This window comes from Symphalangus syndactylus, chromosome 19, assembly GCF_028878055.3.
Source record: "Symphalangus syndactylus isolate Jambi chromosome 19, NHGRI_mSymSyn1-v2.1_pri, whole genome shotgun sequence".
Classification (NCBI taxonomy): domain Eukaryota; kingdom Metazoa; phylum Chordata; class Mammalia; order Primates; family Hylobatidae; genus Symphalangus; species Symphalangus syndactylus.
The window spans coordinates 90,961,776-90,982,814 of NC_072434.2; the positions used below are offsets into that span (position 1 = coordinate 90,961,776).

Here is a 21,039-nt window from a genome sequence, read left to right on the forward strand (position 1 = left end):
TGAGCCACCAAGCCCAGCCACAGCAAGAGGTCTTAATGACTAATTTCTAAGTTTCTTAGTCATCTGAAACAGAGTGCTGAGAATGGATATTAAACACTCCAGGAACTGAATGAGATGTCGCTATCATAAATTCATACTTCAGCCTTCTCAAATGATGCTGCTTAGCTTCAGTCTGTCGTTAGGAGCCTGATCATTTCTGGGATGTCTGGAAAAGCTGTTACTGGACCTGCAGTAAGGCTAAGGACTCAGCTGAGTAAACCTATCAGTGCTTTGTATCAACCTGTGAGATTTGGGAAGTAATAACTTTTATTGAGCATCTACTGTGGGCCAAATACTCCACTAAGTGCTTTACCAGCAGTGTTGTCTAAGCTTCAAAAATGACTCCTTGAGGTAGGTATTACAGTTCTTCAGTTTTACAGATGAGAAAACTGAGGCTTGTGGATGCTAAGTAACTTTACTAAAGTTGCAAAAACAGCTTGTTAAATGGCAGAGCCAAACTTGAACCTAGGTCTGCCTGCACTCTTACCCATGATGCTGTACCACCTGGGTTCCAGTGTCAGGAGGAACTGGTTTCAGCTCCAGTTCCACTTCTTTCCAGGAATATGATTTTAAGTTATTTTGCCTCTTTGAGTTTCAGATTTTTCGTCTAAAACCCTGTGAATACCCATGATGTAGGCTTGCTTTGAGTACTAGAAATAAGGTAGAAGGTATGAGGTTCCTGGCACAGCTTCTGTTCTGTTTTGTCTTTTGAGACAGGGTCTGGCTCTGTCATCCAGGCTGGAGTGCAGCGACACGATCGTGGCTCATTTGGCTCACTGCACCCTCCACCTCCTGAGCTCAATCGATCCTGCCACCTCAGCCCCCTGAGTAGCTGGGACTGTGGGTGCGCATTACCACATCCAGCTAATTTATGAAAGTTTATATAGAGAGAGACAGGGTCTCACTGTGTTGCCCAGGCTGGTCCCAAACTTCTGGACTCAAATTATCCTCCAACCCTGTCCTCCCAAAGTGTTGGAATTATAGGTGTGAGCCACTGTACCTGGTCCCTGGCACAGTTTCTGTTGCATGATAGAGCCTCAGCAAGAGGTGACTGTTACTGTTTTGGGCTCTCTATATAACGCTTTCTAGTTCCACCATCCCCCCTTGGCATGTGACCTCCATGTCTCTTGAAGGTAAAAGTAAAACCTTATGCTTTCAGTTGCAAATACGTGTTAAAATACCTCTTAATTACATAAATGGGAAACAGCTGAGGATGTTACCAGTTTCACAGATCAGTAGAGATAGGTAGTATATATTTTAAGGAAAATAATACCAGCCAGATTTAGATATTTTAGTATTTGCCAAACAATACTTTTATCTTTAAATAAAATATTCCAGTTGCAAAATATGCTGAAAATATATGATGGTGTAGCAGGACGAGCCACAGACAAAACTCCTCAGACACCAGATTAAAGAAGGAAGGAGGCTTTATTCGGCTGGGAGCTTCGGCAGACTTGCATCTTAAGAGCTGAGCTCCCTGAAAAAGAAATTCTTGGCCCTTTTAAGGGCTTACAACTCTAAGGGGTCCACATGAAAGGGTTGTGATAGATCGAGCAAGCGTGGGGAACGTGACTGGGGGCTACATGCATCAGCTAACAGAACAGAAAGTTTTGCAGGGCTTCCTCATACAATGTCTGGGATTTACAGGTAACACAAGTAGTTTAGGGCAGGGGTTAATATTATTATTATTATTTTAACCACCAGGGCCGGGTGGTGGTGCCAAGGTCATCTGGCTGTTTATCTTACTTCTGTTTCTTTCCAACTTTTCTCCTGTCTTATAAACTAGGCAAAAGTGGGAGAGAGGAGGAGGGCAGCAGGAGAAGTGGTGGTCTCCTTCCTTAATGGTATAGGGTGAATATTTTATCTTGTACTTTTCATGTTTTTAAAGACTGTACTTTATATACGTTTCTAAAGATTAAGCATTTCTACTCGTTAAGTTGAAGAATCTTTAGAAGTCCTCTCGCTGAGGTTTTTTTCCAGAATTGCTGGAATATTTCTTTCATACCTATCATTTTTCTTAAAATGTAATACACTTGTAGATAAGAAGAGGAAATGATGACTGATAAAGGGCTTGCAGTTTGTTTTGTAAATTTTAAAAATATTAGTGGTATCCGTCAAGCAGATTTAGCATTTCTTCCAGTTCTACACTAAGAGTAGCCTAGAGTTAACGATGGCCTTTTTTTTTTTTTTAAGTGTTCAAAAGGATTTTGATGACAACTCTAAGGTACCTTCCAGGGCTTATTTTTAGGAAATAAAAGATATAACGATAGTATAAATATATGCTACCCAAACTTCCCCTCACATACTTTTTTCTAGGTTATTTTTAAAAAAATCTTTAAACATTTTCATTTCCAAATATTGCTGCTGTTTAGCCAGAAAAGAACTTATACAACTAGCTTTCAGTTGTCTGCTGAGTGTCCAGGTATTAACATAAGAGACTAATTTCAGCACATAACCTATTTAACTAGTCATTTCATTCAGGCAGTGGTCCCAATCTGGTGCACATTAGACTTACCTAGAGAACTTAAAAAATAGTGGTACCTGGGTTCCATCCTCAGAGATTCTGATGTAATGGTCTAGAATAGAATTTGGGCAGCCTCTCAGGTGATCATCATGAGGAGACAGGCTTGACACCTGTAGTATTCACGTGAGAACTAGCTGAGTTTGGGGTTGGGTTGCATATGGTGAAAGGGAATGAACTTAAGTCATTTCCTTCTCTTCCCTATTTACAAGGAAACCTAAGAGATGGGGAAACCCAAAGATCACTGAGAATCTGCAAAGGTTAGAAAATGAAGTAGCTTTTTTCTTTTTGTCATTGTAGACATGAAAGGTCTTTAATGTAACTTTAAATGGTTCAGCAAAGGATGCTCTAATGGATGACAGCGATACTCCTACATATAATCTGCAAATAGAACCACAAGATGGATGTCATCCTGGTGACAACGTGGAAAGGAGTGTGACCTGCCTGCCTTCTGCATCAGATGAAAATGAAAATCAGCTTGACGGGGACGGGCATGAGCATCTGACCAGCAGTGACAGTGCAATGGGAAAGCCCCAAGTGTCTGAGCAGGACAGTCTCAATAATAATGAAAGCTGCACATTGAGCTGCCAGGTGGCTGCAGGTGAGAACTCGGAAAACACCCTTTGTGAAGCCTCCAGAGATGAACAGGCCTTGTTGGGAAAGGACAAAAAAATACCTGGAAAAAGAAGTCCAAGAAGCAAAAAAGGGACTGCTAAGAAGATACCACCAGGTATTTTTTTAAATAGTATTTATCCTCTTCTTTAATTAATTAAAAATAAACCTCCTTCCCCTCCCATACTGTGTTTACTGTCCTGCATCTTGCTTCTTTTCTTACGATATTCTGGAGCTAGTTCCACCATAGCACAAGTAGATGCAACTGCATGATATTCCAGTGTGATATGTCTCCACACTGTTCCACCGTATGGGTGTAACACAATTTATTTAATCACTTCCTTATGGCCCTTCCCAGTCTTTTACTATCATAAGCAGTGCTGAGGCTGGGTGCGGTGGCTCACGCCTGTAATTAGCACTTTGGGAGGCCGAGGTGGGTGAATTACCTGAGGTCGGGAGTTCAAGACCAGCCTGGCCAACATGGTGAAACCCCATCTCTACTAAAAATATAAAAAATGAGCTGGGTGCAGTGGCATGTACCTGTAATCCCAGCTACTCTGGAGGCTGAGGCAGGAGAATCACCTGAACCTGGGAGGTGGAGGTTGCAGTAAGCCGAGATCATACCACTGCACTCCAGCCTGGCTACAGAGTGAGACTTCGTCTCAAAAAAAAAAAAAAAGTGCTGAAATTGACATCCTTTGTACATGTTTTCACATTAGGTACTTTAAATATATGCAGTCTCCCTCCTTTATAAATTAGACCATTTTCTACCAATATCAACCTTAAAAATTGCCTTCTGTCATTCCTGTGGCTTTAATCCCTAACCTGTGAGTTTAGATGCTACTATGACCTCTTTATAGATCTTTCCATCTCATTCAGCAGGTAAATAAAATACATGAACATATATTAATATACAATTTAATATGTAATGTTGAATAAGACATCTGGTTCTAATTATCTGGATCACTTTGGTTAAAAAGTAATTCAGAGTATTTCTCGTTTGGTATGCAGTTTGGCAGTTGAAGTTTAGAGCTATGGAATTTTTGGCCTGAATCACAGGGCCCCCTTGGGAAAAGGCAGCCTCTGGTTATTTTTTTTATCAGAAACATGTGGGACTAGAAAGTTTTGGTATGCCCTAGACTGGGTTCCCTAGTGTAGTACCACTTTACCCAAGCCAACAGATTTTACATCAGACTCTAGTGAACTAAGTAGAATGTCTCTTCATCTTCTGTTCTCTTCTTTGGTTAATTAGAAATATATCTGTCTATATCGTATTTTTTATTTGTATTTTTAAAATTTGAAGTAAAATACAAAACTTTTCAGTTTCTACAAAATCCATATTCAATAAAGTAATTTGAAAACTTTTTAATAGAATTCATAATCTGGCTTTCTGGTTAATGTAACTCATAATTTGGCTTTTCATGTCCCTGTATCTTTTTCTTAGTAGACTTAAAATAATTTTTAACCAGGGATATGAAAGCTTTTTTTTTTTTTTCTTTTTTTTTGAGGCGAGTCTCACTCTGTCACCCAGTATGGAGTGCAGTGGTGCAATCTTGGCTCACTGCAACCTCCGCCTCCTGGAGTCAAGCAATTCTCCTGCCTCAGATGATTCTCCTGCCTCAGCCTCCTGAGTAGCTGGGATTACAGGTGTGCACCACCACTCCCAGCTAATTTTTTTTGTATTTTTAATAGAGACAAGGTTTCACCATGTTGGCCAGGCTGGTCTCAAACTCCTGACCTCGTGATCCGCCCAACCTCTGCCTCCCAAAGTGCTGGGATTAAAGGCGTGAGCCACTGTGCCCAGCAAAAGCATTTCTTAAAAGATCTAATAAGCAGAGGATATTTACAGTACTATGTATATATAAATCAATTTATTCTATAACTATCATTCAAGGGCAAATTCACCAGACCTCTCAATCTGATTTTGTGATTTTATTTTATTTTCAAGACAGGGTTTCACTCTGTCACCCAGGCTGAAGTGCAGTGGTGTGACCATGGCTCTCTGCAGCGTTGACCTCCCAGGCACAAGCAATTCTCCCACCTCAGCCTCTGGAGTAGCTGGGATAACAGGCATGTGCTACCATGCCTGACTAATTTTTCTTTTATTTTTATTTTTGTGGATAAAGAATCTCGCACTGTTGACCAGGCTGATCTTGAATTCCTGGCCTCAAGTGATCCTCCTGCCTAGGCCTCCCAAAGTGTTGGGATTACAGGCATCTTGTGATGTCTTTAAGAACTGATACTTAGTTGCATATCTATGAGTCAGTCATAGCTTTAAGATTGTGAGTCCCTTTACTCCTCCCTTCCATGGCCTTTATTCCACTTTCCTTAGGTGTGATTATATTATTATTATATTTATTTTAGAGACAGGATCATGCTACCTTGCCCAGGTTAGTTTCAAACTCCTGGGTTCAAGTGATCCTTTTATCTCAGCTTCTTGAGTACCTGGGACTACTGGCATACACCAGTGGGCCCAGCTTATAATTTAAAGTTATTTAGTATTTATACTACTGTGAGAAGATATGTTTAGAGTCACTATCCCCTAATGCATTTGAAACATGTGATTTATAAAATCTAGGAATAGTCTTTAAACAGCTGACTTTAAACATTATTTTCTATATCTTATAGAAAGTGAGTTTAAGAGAGTAAGAAAGGCCAGGCTTGGTGGCTCACACTTGTTTTTTTTGTTTGTTTGTTTGTTTTTTTTTGAGACGGAGTCTCGCTCTGTCACCCAGGCTGGAGTGCAGTGGCGCGATCTCGGCTCACTGCAAGCTCCGCCTCCCGGGTTCACGCCATCCTCCTGCCTCAGCCTCTCCGAGTAGCTGGGACTACAGGCGCCCGCCACCACGCCCTGCTAATTTTTTGTATTTTTTTAGTAGAGACGGGGTTTCACCGTGGTCTCGATCTCCTGACCTCGTGATCCGCCCGCCTCGGCCTCCCAAAGTGCTGGGATTACAAGCGTGAGCCACCGCGCCCGGCCGCCGGCTCGCACTTGTAATCCCAGCACTTTGGGAGGCTGACAGGGCAGATCACTTGCGCTCAGGAGTTCGAGGCCAGCCTGGCCAACATGGTGAAACCCCCATCTCTAAAAAAATACAAGAATTAGCTGGGCCTGGTGGCATGCACCTGTAGTCCCAGCTACTTGGGAGGCTGAGGTGAGAGAATGGTTTGAGCCTGGGAGGCGGAGGTTGCAGTGAGCCAAGACCCTGCCACTGCACTCCAGTCTAGGCGATAATGCCAGACCTGGTCTCAAAAGAGTCAGACAACAGAATCAGGAGAATCAGGAGTCATAAAACCCAAGGACAAATCTTACAGTTCCAGGTCACTTGGTGAGACTGAAGCAGTTTCTACTTCATTGTTGTCATCTGTGTAATGATGATGTTCATCTACCTAAATCAGTGAAATTCCTTTTAGATTTCATAGTAGAGATGGTATACTCTATACTTGAATAAAATGTGGTGATTCGCCTCTAGTGCATCTATAGAGTTTTTATATTTTAGAGATACATTTTTGTCTTTTAAGTTTGGTTGATAAATTAAAAGAAAGGATACTCCTGTCTGCCCGGGCTGGCCGTGGACGAGGTGGGACTGAGTGTCCTGGGGTGGGTTAGCAGGGCACAGGTGTTTGAGATGGGGGACCCTTAATTTTTTTTTTTTTTTTTTTTTGAGACGGAGTCTCGCTCTTTCACCCAGGCTGGAGTGCAGTGGCACGATCTCGGCTCACTGCAGGCTCCGCCCCCCGGAGTTCACGCCATTCTCCTGCCTCAGCCTCCCGCGTAGCTGGGACTACAGGCGCCCGCCACCTCGCCCGGCTAATTTTTTTGTATTTTTAGTAGAGACGGTGTTTCACCGTGTTAGCCAGGATGGTCTCGATCTCCTGACCTCGTGATCCGCCCGCCTCGGCCTCCCAAAGTGCTGGGATTACAGGTGTGAACCACCGCGCCCGGCCTGGACCCTTAATTTTAAACTGAATAGGATTGTTTTGGGTGTGGAATTAATCCTTTCTAGATGTGGAAGAGACCTAGAATGGGAAGAAGCTTTAGTATTGCCTGGAAAGCTTCCCTCAGAGTTTAGTTGCTGGGACCCCACCCTAAGAACTTGCTTCGGCCTGTCCTCTCTCAGTACGTATCCGTCACCCGGTCTGAGTAATGTTATCTCCCTGTGATCTCGCAAGTCAGTCTGTTTCTCTCCATCTTCACTGCCACAGTTCAGCAGCATCTTCAGCTGGACTACTGCAAAAGCCCCTAAATTTGTTTCCCATCTTGCTTCCATCCTCCATGTCAAAAATAATGCAAAGAGTTTATGCATAGGAGTTTAGACAAGGACGTGTTTACTCTAATTTTTCAGTTAAATTCTCAGGTCCTAAGTAAAGTTTCAAATTTTTCAGATGCGTACTTTTCTAATAATTGAATAGCTTCTCAAATGTGAAATGACATATAAAAAACATGATATTCAGCTGCAAACCAGAAATGCAGTTTTTTGTAGGTAGATGTTCTTGTAACACTTTTTAGAAAATGTAAAATATAAAAATAAAGAAAAAAAAGACAAAAAAAAAGAAAATGTAAAATAAATTTATTTCTCTTATGCTCCCTTATCTAGTTTAATTTGTAGTCATTTTTCAATTACTACTGTCCAAAGGCTAGTACTGGAAAAAAAATGACAGGGCAGGAGTCTTGTCACTAATAGTCATGTCACTCCTAATTGTCATGTCGTTAGGAGACATGTCACTATTTATGGGTTTGCTGGAGGCAGCATTTGTGTCAATGGCTAAAACCTTGATCTTAGCCTCAGGGAAGTCCAGTTGTCATCATATAATGAGCTTTTTTTTTTTCCCCTTAAGAGAATTGAATCCCCTTGATATGCTTAACTAAGCAGGATTTCAAGCTGTGTTACAACAAGTTTTCATTATAGGGCAGGTGCATTGGCTCATGCCTATAATCGTAGCACTTTAAGAAGCCAAGGCAAGAGGATTGCTTGAGCCAAGGAGTTTGCGACCAGCCTGGGCCACACAGGGAGACCTCATCTCTACAAAAAGTAAAATAATTTGCTGGGCATGGTGTCATGCACCTGTAGTCCCAGCTACTTGGGAGGCTGAGGTGGGAGGATCACAGCAACAGTGAGCTGCGTGGTTGCACCACTGCACCCCAACTTGGGAGACAGAGTGAGACCCTGTCTCAAAAAAAAAGAAAAAGAAAAAATTTTTCATTGTAGTTAAAATGGCAAAGCTTTAGGTAAATATTGTCCTAAAAACTAATGGCCATTACTTATTATTATTTTTAACATTACTTCTTACCTGGGGGGAGAAAAACAATGGAAATTAATGTGTTTTTTTAACAGCTTTATTAAGATGTAATTCGTATACATGCAATTCACCTACTTAAAATATATAATTCACTGATTTTTGGTATACTCACAGGGATGTGTAACCATCAGCAGTCCATTTTAGTATATTTTCTTCACCACACAAAGCAGCCCCTTACATATTAGCACCTACTTCCTACTTCCACTTAGACATCCCAACCTGAGGCAACCATTAATCTACTTTCTTTTTCTATAGATTTGTCTACTCTGAACATTGCATATCAGTGGAATCATACAATAGATGGTCTCTGACTGGCTTCTTTCATTTAACATGTTTTCATGGTTGACCCATTTTGTAGCGTATATCAGTACTTTGTTCCTTTCTGTGGTCAAATAATATGCTGTTGCATGGGTAGACCGTATTTCATTTATACATCAGCTGAGGGATGTTTGGGTTGTTTCCACTTTTTGACTATTCTATGGACATTGCTGTACAAGTTTTTGTAGAGACACGTGTTTTCATTTCTCTTTGTTATATATCTCTAGGAGTGGAATTGCTGGATCATATGGTAACTTTATGCCAGTTTTGCAAAGCAACTGCACCATTTTACAGTCCTGCCAGCACTCTATGAGGGTTACAGTTTCTCTACATCTTCACCAACACCTGTTAATATCTGACTATTTGATTATCTCCATGTAGTTTTAAAAAACTTGTAATTCATATACCATAAAATTCACCTTTTTAAAGGGTACAATTTAGTGGTTTTAGTATATTCACAAAGTTGTACAATCTAATTCCAGAACATTTTATCCTCCAGGAAGAAATCATGTACCCATTAGCAGTCATTCCTCATTCTTCCCTTCCCCAACCCCTGGCAACCACTGTCCCATAAATTTTATACATTTGTATGAGACAAGTTTAGATGATGTGTTTTATGGTTGTCATAACAACATTAGATATTTACTCAGCACCAGTCACCATAGTATCGAAGCATGTGACAAAACAGTTCAGCAAATGGCAGGAAGCCAGAAATAGGCAGCACATGGAAACTGGGAAGGGAAGACCTTTCTCAGTTGACCTGCCACTATCAGTGCCCTGACTTGTTTCACAGTATGGCCAGCTGAAGGATGACAAGGAGGCTGGAACCTTAGAAAGGATCTTAGAACCTTAGAAAGCCTGAGTCAGGCTGGTGTAGTGAGAACGAAGACTTTGGATTTGAATCTTGGTTATTTGAGTCTCAGTTCTGCCTGTTCTTACCTGTGTGATCTTAGAAAAGGAGCTCATTTCCCTGAACCCCTTTTCTCATCTGTAAGGAAGGCTGATCCTACGTATCTTGCAGGATTGTCCTCAGAATGAGTGACTCTGTATGTAAAGCACTTTGTAAAGTACCCAGCATAAAATAGGTTCTTCTAAATGGTAGTTGTTTTGTTTATGTGTGTCACAGATGGTATTTATTTATTTATTTATTTAAGACAGGGTTTTGTTCTGTCACCTGGGCTGGAGTGCAGTGGCATGATCATGGCTCAAAAACATTCTCAAGTTCCGAGGCTCAGGTGATTCTCCCACCTCAGCCTCCCACGTAGCTGGGACTACAAGCGCGTGCCACTACGCTCAGCTAAATTTCTTTTTTTTTTTTTTTTTTTTTTTTTTTTTGTAGAGGCGGGTTTTCGCCATGTTGCCCAGGCTGGTCCTGAATTCCTAGGCTCAAGCCATCCACCAGCTTTGGCCTCCTGAAGTGCTAGAGTTAGAGGCATGAGCCACTGCACCAGCTACACAAGATGATTTTTGAGTGGCATGACCGGGAGTACCATTAAGTAAAATTAAGAAATTAATTTGATTCGACTTTAAGTCCATTTTACTTCTTTTGTCGGCACTTCTTTTATTTCCTAGGAACTTTTTAATACTGTCTCTTTCCAGGTGTACCTATCCCTGCCCCACTCCCCTAAAGTACATTCTTAAAAATGTATTTCCAGTTCCATACTAGTTTAATGTCAGATGCAACATGCTTTTTGGGATGTTAACTGATATCAAAAGTAATAACTAGCAATGCCATAAAATATGAATCCCCAAAGGCCTATTTGCATTTTTATATATTGACTTTGGCTATAGTAGAACATTGATAACTGGCCTCTAAATCAGCTTTATGGAGTCAATTGGGTAATATCTGTATGACCAGAGTTGAGATCCCTGGTACTGGTGGGGACTGTGGTGAACAGGAGTCTACATCATGCCCTGCCTAAGTGCATTTAAATTTTTAAAATGTAAATGCCTGGCTAATCCCCTGTAAGCAGAATGATAGGGACTGGGGTTGATGTTTTGTGACTGTAACCCATTCTACTCACTAGGTAGATACATGGACAGTTTAACTCCCTTAGGACTACATACCACACTTTCAGAATTCAGAAGTCCTGGTTTACCCTATTTCTGCTCCTAGTAGATGTTCTACCTCTTTTAAATTAACATTTCTTTGGACAATGACATGCAGAAATAGTAGCCTCTCATTTTACTCTTCCTTCTTTAAGGGATTGATCAATGAAGGCAGGTCATGTCTTTTCTGAAGGTCAGCTAGTAAGAATAGAATAAAGAGTTCCTGATTTATATAGAGTCAAATAATTTCACAATCAGAAGAGACTTCGAGGTCACTAGCCAAAACTGTCTTAGAAAAAAAAAAGCCCCAATATTAAAAGTGTATTAGTTTTCTATTGCTACCGGAACAGGTTATCACAAATTTACAAATTTAGTGGCTTTAAACACACAACACCACAAATTTATTATCTTAAAGTCCTGTAGATCAAGAATCTGACATGATTCTTACTGGGCTAACATCAAGGTGTTAGCAGGGCTGTGTCCCTTTCTGGACGCTCCCTGGGAGAATCTGTTTCCTTGCTTTTTCCGGATTCTAGAGGCTTCCCACATTCCCCAGCTTCTGTTACCCTTCCTCCTTCAAGGCCAGCAGTGGCTTGGAAGTGAGCCCAAGTCCTCACATTGCATCACTTTGACAAGCTGACGCTTCTGCCTCTCTCTTCCATGTTTAAGGTCCCTCGTGATTACACTGGGTCCACCCATATGTTGCAGGATAATCTCCCTTTTTAAAGATCAGCTGGGCTGGGCGCAATGGCTCACACCTGTAATCCTAACACTTTGGGAGGCCCAAGCGGGCAACATATTTATAAGTTCTGGGTATGGGGACATGGACATCTTTGGGAGCTGTTATTCTGCCTACCACAAAAAGATTTTAATTAATATAGACTAGATGATAACTAAACAGAATAATTCTTCACTTTATAAAAGTTTTTCTGACATTATTTTGTAGACCCATATAGGCTTACGTAGTCAATAGATATTTATTGAGCATTGTATGCTGGGCACTGTAAAACTGCTGGTGCACCTCCCTTTCAGTTTTGTTTGCTCAAGTGAAGGAGCCACATAACTAACACGTGCAGTCTAGCAAGATGGGAGTCATAAGTAAGCACATGGTCATGGAGGTAACCTGTCCTGGAGGGTTAGAGAAGGTTGTCAGGAGTTGGTGCCTAAGCTGAGTTAGGACAAGTAGGTGCTAGTGAAGTAAAAACAATGGGGGCGAAGAGGAGAGGAAGGACATCAGAGATGGCAGGTGCAGCGTGCACTAGAGCTCACAAGACAAGAAGAGAGCATCCTACATTTCAGCATCTGCCAGTATTCCTGCATGAGCAGAATAAAAAGAAAGAGTGAACCAAGGGGAAATAGTAGAGAGTAGAGCAATAGAGAGATGGAGGCTTAGAAGATTAGCAAAGTCCAGCTTATAAATTGTTTTTAACATTACCAGTTTGGGCCTTAACAACAGGTTTGAATAAGGGAATTGCATTTTTTAGAAGATTCCTCAGTCTGCAGTGTGGAGAATTGGTTGGAGCAGTGCAAGATTAGAAGCAATACATAGTTAAGGGGTTTTACAATAATCTCTGCAAGAGATGCTGGTGATCTGTAATGAGAGAGTAGCTGTACAGCTGGAGAGAAGTAAGTGAATTCAGAGTTACTAAGGAGGTGGAATTAACAGGACTGGATCATTAATTAGATATGAAAAAAAGAGTCCAGGATAATCTAATTCCCAGTTACCTGGTTTAAGCACCAGGATGCTTGATAATGCCATTTATTGATGTACTGACCATAGGAATACAGGGAGAGAAAGAGCAAGTTTGGAGAGAAGAGAGTAGAAGACAGTGTTATGCTTTTGGGTCAGGTGTCTGGGGTGTCTTAGATGTCTAAGTAGACATCTTAAACAGGCTTCTGATCTTAGCTAGAGATACAGATTTGGGAGAGCTGCTAGAGAGGGCCTTAAAGGTGATCTACTCTAACCTCTTAGATTTTACATATGAGGAAGTTAAAGGTTTAATGAGAGAATACATTGTTCATTTTTGCAGGAGAGAGAATAAGAATTAGGATGTGAATCTAGGGCTCCTAATGAGCTAGAATGTGTTTTTATGCATCAGAGTCCTACTTCTGCCACTAAACAATGAGACGCCAGGCATGGTGGCTCACACCTGTAATCCCAGCACTTTGGGAGGCTGAGGCAGGAGGACTGCTTGAGTCAAGGAGTTCAAGACCAGCCTGGGCAACACAGTGGGACCTGGTCTTTACAAAAAATAAAAAAATTAGCTGGCGTGGTGGCATACATCTGTAGTCCCAGCTACTCAGGAGACTGAGGCAGGAGGATCACTTGAGCCTGGGAGGTCAAGGCTGCAGTGAGCCATGATCACGCCACTGCACTCCAGCCTGTGACAGAATGAGACTCTTGTCTCAAAAAATTAAAAAACAAAACAATACAAAACAATGAGGTTCTGTTGGTAGGGTAAAAATGATAATGAGCCACCAACTGTTACTGATTTTTTCTATTGTGGAAATATTTGCCAAGCATTAGGAATACAGTAAGGACAAGGCAGATCTTGTGCTTACCCTCCTAGAGCCCTGGTGGAGTCCAGTGGGAAGGCAGGTATTAAATAATATTAATGACCTGGCATGGGGGCTCACACCTGTAATCCCAGCACTGTGGGAGGCTGAGGCGGGTGAATCACCTGAGGTCAGGAGTTCGAGACCAGCCTGACCAACATGGAGAAACCCCATCTCTACTAAAAATACAAAATTAGCTGGGCGTGGTGGCACATGCCTGTAATTCTAGCTACTCAGGAGGCTGAGGCAGGAGAAACACTTCAACCTGGGAGGCGGAGGTTGCGGTGAGCCAAGATCACGCCATTGCATTCCACCCTGGGCAACAAGAGCGAAACTCAGTCTCAAAAATAAAACAAAAGAAAATAATAAATAAAATTATTGCAAGGGTGTATAGTCTGCTTGCTTCTAGAACTGACACACACTCACTGTGTGTGTGTGTGGAATGGAATGGAGAGCAGTCTGGAAGATGGTAGGAGATGAGTTTTGAAGTATTACCTCTTGGGTATTCTGAATGCTAATGAGAGAAAACCCTTTAGTGGAAAGCTTAGTTAAGGGTTGATAGTTGGGAGTAACATACCACCTACTTATAAGAGGACCCTAAACTGATGTTTAGAATGATAGAAATGCATTCCTTGCTGTTATCTAGCTCTTTCCAACAGACTGCACCATTTCCAGGAGTGTTGGGAAAGGTGTTTGTTACAATTGAAAGTACAAACGTCAGAGAAGGGAACAACAGAATATAATAAAAAAGCAGAAAATTGAAGAATTGTGCATGGTCTGCGTATTAGCTATCTCTTGCAGCATAACAAAACTTAGCTGAAAACAGCAAACGTGTCATCTCATGGTTTTTGTGGGTCAGAATCTGCGTGCGGCTTAGTTAGCTTGGCGCTTCTGACTTAAGTCTCTTATGAGGTTGCAGTCAAGGGTTGGCCAGGGCTATAGTCATCTCAAGGTTTGATAGAGGTTGGATAATCTGCTTCCAAGGTCACATGGTTCTTGGCAGGCCTCACACCCTTGCCACGTGGCCCACTCCACAGGGCTGCCTTACACCATGACAGCTGGCTTCCTCCAGGGCTAGCAGTCAAAGAGAGAGAGCACTCAACCTGGAAGTCATACTTTTTTAATGACCTAATTTTGGAAGTGATATTCCATCACTTCTGCATATTCCTTTCATTACAAGCAGGTTACTGGGTCCAACCTGTACTTATGGGAGGGGGTTGTACAAGGGCACGAATACCAAGAGGCAGGGATCACGGGGGCCCATCTTAAAGGATGCCAGGAGAAAGTCGGTGCCTCAGATTGTGGCAAGGGCCCCGTGAGAATGTAATGGCAATTCTATCCACAATTCCTTTTTTCCCTCTGAACACCTTTCCTGAGATTGCAGGTGGAACCCAGGATATATGATGGTACAGACAGCCCAGTTAGATAGTTTTCTTTTTGTCTAGTTTTTTTTTTTTTATGATTTCAGTCATGCTGTTAAAATGCAATATCTATGCAGAGAGAAGGTGAAAAAGAAAAGAATTACAATCAATCAAACATTTCAAATTCTGTCCAAAAAAACAGCATTCTCCGAGTCTCAGTAATGAGTTAGGTATTTTTTAAGTAATGTGATATTTTATGTGAAGAAAAATTAAGAAATCAAAACTAAGAAATTAAGAGATTTACCTCCAGATGCATGGGAGTATTTATGCAGTTACATACATATTAACCTAGATGAATGAAGACTTTTTAAAAGTTTTTAGATATAAGAATATAAGCTATATTTTAAAATACGGTATTTTATTATGATTTTATAGGACTCAGATTAGTGGAAGCTTAATGGAAACATACACTTAGGTGGGAGTTTAGGGACTCTTGGCTTCTCAGTTCTTTACTGTGAAAGTCAAACTTTCCAATATTTAATAGTTTTCTAAATAGTCACCTTTTGCTTTTCTGTTTACTCCTTTTGTTTTTACTGGATCACGATCTCTACAAAGAGTGACTGTTTTATCTTCATTTGTTTGAAATAATGGTTTCTAGGCATCACTGATAGGGTCAGAACTACAATTAAGAGTTTTTTGTTGCTTTTTAAACAAAGTTATATGCGCCTGCCTCTTAGTTAGTAAAAGGCACACAAGTGAACAGTTGAAAATGTAGTCACACAAATGAAAAGCAGGTAGAGGTTATATGCGTGCAATAGAGTACTATTTGGCAATGAAAATAAATAAAATCCTAATACATGCTGTAACATGGATGGATCTTGAAAAGGTGCTAAGTGAAAGAAGCCATATGTGTGAAATGTCCAGAATAGGCGAATCTATATGGACAGAAAGTAGATGAGTTGGCTGCATAGAGCTAGGGAGGCAGTAGGGGGTGGGGCGACAGCTAAAGGATGTGGGATTTCTCTTTGGGGTCATAAACGTTCCAAAATGTAACATGGTGATGGTTGTACAACACAGTATACTGAAGTAAAGCCTTTGAATTACGTGTTATGAGAATTATATCTCAGTAAAGCTGTTAAAAGAAAAAAAGGCTGGATGTGATGGCTCACACTGTAATCCCAGCACTTTGGGAGGCCTAGGCGGGTGGATCACCTGAGGTCAGGAGTTTGAGACCAGCCTGGCCAACATGGTGAAACCCCATCTCTACTAAAATTACAAAAACTAGCCAGGGGTGGTGGCACGTGCCTGTACCATTATAGGCATGAGCCACCCCGCCCGGCTACTGGAGAGGCGGAGGCAGGAGAATTGCTTGAACCCGGGAGGCAGAGGTTGCGGTGAGCTGAGATTGCGCCATTGCACTCCAGCCTGGGCGAAGACGCAAGACTCCAGCCCAAAAAAAAAGGGCTTGGTGGTAGTTGGTTTGGTGATATGAAGAAACGATATAGTTATTTGTCTCCACAGAATTTAAAAATTACTAGTGTAATGGAAATTGATGTAACAATTTTCTGTAAACTATAATAAAATGCCATTAAATGTGTTTCTCTGTGCCTTTCTTTTGACCTATTGAAAGTTCAGAGTTAACCCGTGGGCTTCTAATGCTTCCATTCTTATATGGTTTCATTAATTGCAAGGAGAATCTCTGATGTCAGTAGCTTTTAGAGAATTATGGAATATTAAAGAAGGGGGGCTTTTAAGGAAAATTTCACTGTTTGGTTTGCTTTGGCTATTAGGCTCTCCCCCTTCTCCCACAAATATATATATATATATTTATAATTATTATTTTGAGTTGGACTCCTGCTGTATTGCCCATGCTGGAGTGCAATGGCGCGATCTCCGCTTACTGCAACCTCTGCCTCCTGGGTTCAAGCGATTCTCTTGCCTCAGCCTCCCAAGTAGCTGGGATTACAGGCACGCACCACCATCCCTGGCTAATTTTTGGATTTTTAGTAGAGATAGAGTTTTACCATATTGGCCAGGCTGGTCTCAGACTCCTGACCTCATGATTCGCCTGCCTCAGCCTCCCAAAGTGCACATGCACCATTATTTTTGTTTTGAATTTAAATACATGCCTTTATATTTGTTAGAGAAACAAAATATGTTTATTTTCAGACATACAAGAAAATCATATACTTTCTTACAAGGTCATGTAAATTTTGAGAATTTTTTTTATTACAGAGAACCAAAGAATATTTTATATTTGATAGTTGATGAATTCAGTGTGCTTGGACTGAACAGGGAAAATATGGTAAAATTTAGCCATTTTCATATTAGCAAAGTCAGTGTACTTCCAATGGATAAACAATGAATTTAATTGGATTTGAAAAATCCAAAATATGGTGCTTGAGTTGTTTGTGGACCTGGATAAGTAGTTTTAAGAATTTGGCTAGGCATGGTGACTCACACCTATAATCCGAGCATTTTGGGAGGCCAAAGCAAGGGAGTCGCTTGAGTCCATGAGTTAAAGAACAGCCTGGGCCGGGCGCGGTGGCTCATGGCCCGGGAGTGCGCCGACAGACAGCACAAGGCAGTGTAGAGCAACACGCTGTTTTAATGAGCGCCTGGGTGCAGACGGGCTGAGGCCTAAAATGGCGTCAGCCCCATGTGAGGACGGGGCAGGGGTTTTGTAGCCTCCTGTAAACAGGAAGTGTCCCTGTCTGATGTCACCGCTACGTGGTACCCGGATGGCCTCTCTCTCCATCCTCAGGGGTACGTGTCTTCCGGCCAGCCCTCTTCCTGTTTCTGCTTCTCGCTGACGCACGCTGCTGGCGCAAATGGCCTCGCGCCTCGGGACTAGACCTGAGAAGGGAGGAGTTCTTCATCCACCCAAGCTTTCAGGCCCTGGGGAGAATCTTTCATTCCTGTCTATTTGGTTATAGAAAAAGGGAAAAGGGACGACTATCTCAATAACTACTTCAGGCGTGACATAGGGGGTGGCGTGGGCACCTCGAAAAAAAGAAAAAACTTAATTTTGGGGGTATTCTTGAGAGATGGGTTGGTATCCATGGTGTCGTTGTAGCAGGGGCATCGTCTGGATTGTCTAACTGTAGTTTCAACAAGAGTTTTAATGGCTCTTATTATCAGTGGGATAACAAAGGAGAGCAACAGGAGGACCCCAATGATGAAGATTACTGTCCCTACCAGCGTTTTAAATCCTCCTAAATTAGAGAACCACCCTCCTAGAAGGTTTGTCGGGTCCCATCCCTTCCAGGTTTGGACTGGTATATGGGCCACTTTTCTGATGTTTGAAGCGATTTCTAGAACTGCTTTTCCGTTATCGTCTATGTTAAGACAGCAATTGGAGATACTAAACTTACCACAGACCGCACCCCCTTCTGCTAATAAGTAGTCTAGTGCCAGCGTGTTTTGATAAATTGCCGCGCGCATTTGGTTTTGTTGCGCGAGCATTTCCAGGGCTGAGGCGGTTTGGTTAGTGATTATCTCTAGAGCAGCCTGTAGTCTAATATTCTATTTAGCATATATGTGGGAGTGCGATAACCCCGTGAACCATCCTCAGCCCAGGTGGCAGGACCGTAATATTCGATGATCCGTTGCGGAGGCCACTTGTCCTCTCGCCGTCTTTGGCTTCCTCCTGCCTTTAAGGACTGTTTTTCTGTGGTTATCATACGCAGGGACTCCGAGGGTGTTGCCCGCCTGCTTTGGAAGTAAAATGAATCCAGGTTTAATTGTGCCTAGGAAGCAAGTACCTTGCCAGTGATAAGGCAGCCGTGAGTAAGCCTGGGTTCCACACATCCAAAGGAATCCATCAGGGCAGCCCATTGTCAGCTGGTGTTCCTAGGACTGTCGCATAGTGCACTTAGGTGAGGGTACACGGCAGAAGGGTTAGTGGTGTTTGTACAGTTCCAGGCCTTTTTTGACAAGACGCAATTGAGGTAGCTTAAGTTAGAAGGAGACCAGGCTCCGGGGGGTAACCTTGGCCACCACTCGGCTGTGGAGGCGTTGACTGTTAGGGTTTGGTGACAGGGGCTTTCACCTACGGCGCGATGGGTTTTATCAGTCCACTTGCGGGATTGCACACCCTCCCTCTTACTGGGTTGGTAAGTGTCCAGGACTGTGGGCGTTCCTGAGAATTCAAAGTGAGGCTGGGGTTTTGAAATGCTAGTAATTAAGGGGGAATGTCTATCCCATACCACGGCCACGTTCACTCCTGCGGGCTCCCCTACATATCCAGCAATTGGACACATTCGTGGTAAGCGCGATGCCCTCTCCTACATCTACAAACCGGTTTTTTCCTGGCTAGGGAGGGGATACGTCTGCTTATGGTTTTTGTATAAAGGGATGGAAGTACCACGGGTGATTTTCGGGGGAGTTAACCCCGGGAGTGCGCCAACAGACAGCACAAGGCAGTGTGGAGCATCACGCTGTTTTAATGAGCGCCTGGCTGCAGACGGGCTGAGGCCTAAGATGGCGTCAGCGCCACGTGAGGACGGGGCAGGGGTTTTACAATCTCCTGTAAACAGGAAGTGTCCCTGTCTGATATAACTGCTACGTGGTACCCGGATGGCCTCTCTCTCGATCCTCAGGGGTATCTGTCCGCGGGCCAGCCCTCTTCCTGCTTCTGCTACCTCGCTGACACACGCTGCTGGCGCAAGTGTGCCTTGGGACTGGGCCTGAGAAGGGAGAAGTTATTCATCCCCCCAAGCTTTCAGGCCCCCGGGAGAATCTTTCAACGCTTACAATCCCAGCACTTTGGGAGACAGAGGTGGGCGGATCACGAGGCCAAGAGATCGAGACCATCCTGGCCAACATGGTGAAACCCCATCTCTACTGAAAATACAAAAACTAGCTGGGCATGGTGTCATGTGCCTGTAGTCCCAGCTACTCAGGAGGCTGAGGCAGGAGAATCCCTTGAACCGGGGAGGTGAACATTGTAGTGAGCCGAGATTGCGCCTCTGCACTCCAGCCCGGCAACAGAGCAAGACTCCGTCCAAAAAACAAAACAACAACAAAACAGAACAAAACAAAACAAAAACCAGCCTGGAAAACATAGAGAACCTATCTCTACAAAAATAAAAAAATAAATAAATAAATAAATAAATAATTTAAATTAGCTGGGCATGGTGGCATGTGCCTGACGTCCCATTTACTCAAGAGGCTGAGGTAGGAGGATAATCACTAGACCCCATGAGTTCGAGTTTGTATGATCCTGCCACTGTACTGTAGCCTGGGCAACAGAGACCCTGTCTTTAACTTTTTTTAAAAAAAGAAGAGGTTTAAGCATTAGCATAACAAATTGCATGCTTGGGCAAATGTCTTACATAGTTTTAGTTTTTAATAAAACACGTTAAAGTGTAAAATGTCTAATCAAACTTCTGAGAGGAAAAATAGAGAATCCAAACATTGGTGCTAATTGACATGTTCTACATAATTTAGATTCTAAATCCCAGAAATATTTATGTGTACTAATTGTGCCTTGATTAGAAAGCCTGAAGCAAGCTCTAGAAAGTGGTGGAACTTGAGGGAATCACTGTAAATGCTGCGTGATAAACAGGATTTAAGCCCATGGGTTACCTGCTTTTACAACCTAAGCACCAAGGGATGGGGAGCCTTGGGCGTTAGCAGCCTAAGGGAGCTCTTGTTCGCATGCATTTGTCAAATTCCACTGGAGTTTCATGAAGTTCATTTTAAGACTGCCACCTGAAATCAAGTCCAGTGGCTGTTCTGTCTTCCTATCTCTGTATTGACATTAAAACCACTTAGTCAACACTCAAGTGCAAGAATAGTGTTGCCACGTTGTGTACCTAGTAAATTCTGGCTGTACTTTGTATGTCACCTTATTTAATCTTTTGCCATTAGTTTACAAGAAGACGGGTTGAGCGAGTCAGGTTGCTTACTTTAGGTTACCAGGGCGCTGGACTGCAGCCTAAGCTCTTAACCGAAGCCCTGCATCACTCCCTCTGAAGGCAGAGGATGCAGCCCGGGGGTATGGGAGGGAACGTGGCACATGGAGCACGTGGTAATTATGTCATAATTACATAATACGTTCTTTTGGCCCGAGGTCAGGTCAGAAGGAAGTTGACTAATTTCCAGATTTATTTCAGTCATAACACCCGTGTCTAGTGTTGAGGAAAAGGAAGGGATGTTTCCTGTTTGCTGCTTTAGTATGGTTAGCCAATGACTGGAGGTATTTAAAAGGTGAGCACTGGCCAGGCACTGTGGCTCACGCCTTTAATGCCAGCACTTTGAGAGGCTGAGGCAGGCGGA

General features: G+C 42.5%; 1 protein-coding gene across 2 annotated transcripts in view; it reads left to right on the forward strand.

Annotated features, from left to right (window-relative positions):
• Nucleotides 1–21,039, forward strand: part of CNST (consortin, connexin sorting protein) — a 116,781-nt gene that overhangs the window by 35,363 nt on the left and 60,379 nt on the right. For both annotated transcript variants that reach the window (XM_055234679.2, XM_063613503.1), the window contains exon 2: nucleotides 2,861–3,290. In XM_055234679.2, the coding sequence (XP_055090654.1) occupies nucleotides 2,912–3,290 (379 nt within the window). In that variant the 5' untranslated portion in view covers nucleotides 2,861–2,911. The remainder of the gene's footprint in view (nucleotides 1–2,860; nucleotides 3,291–21,039) is intronic.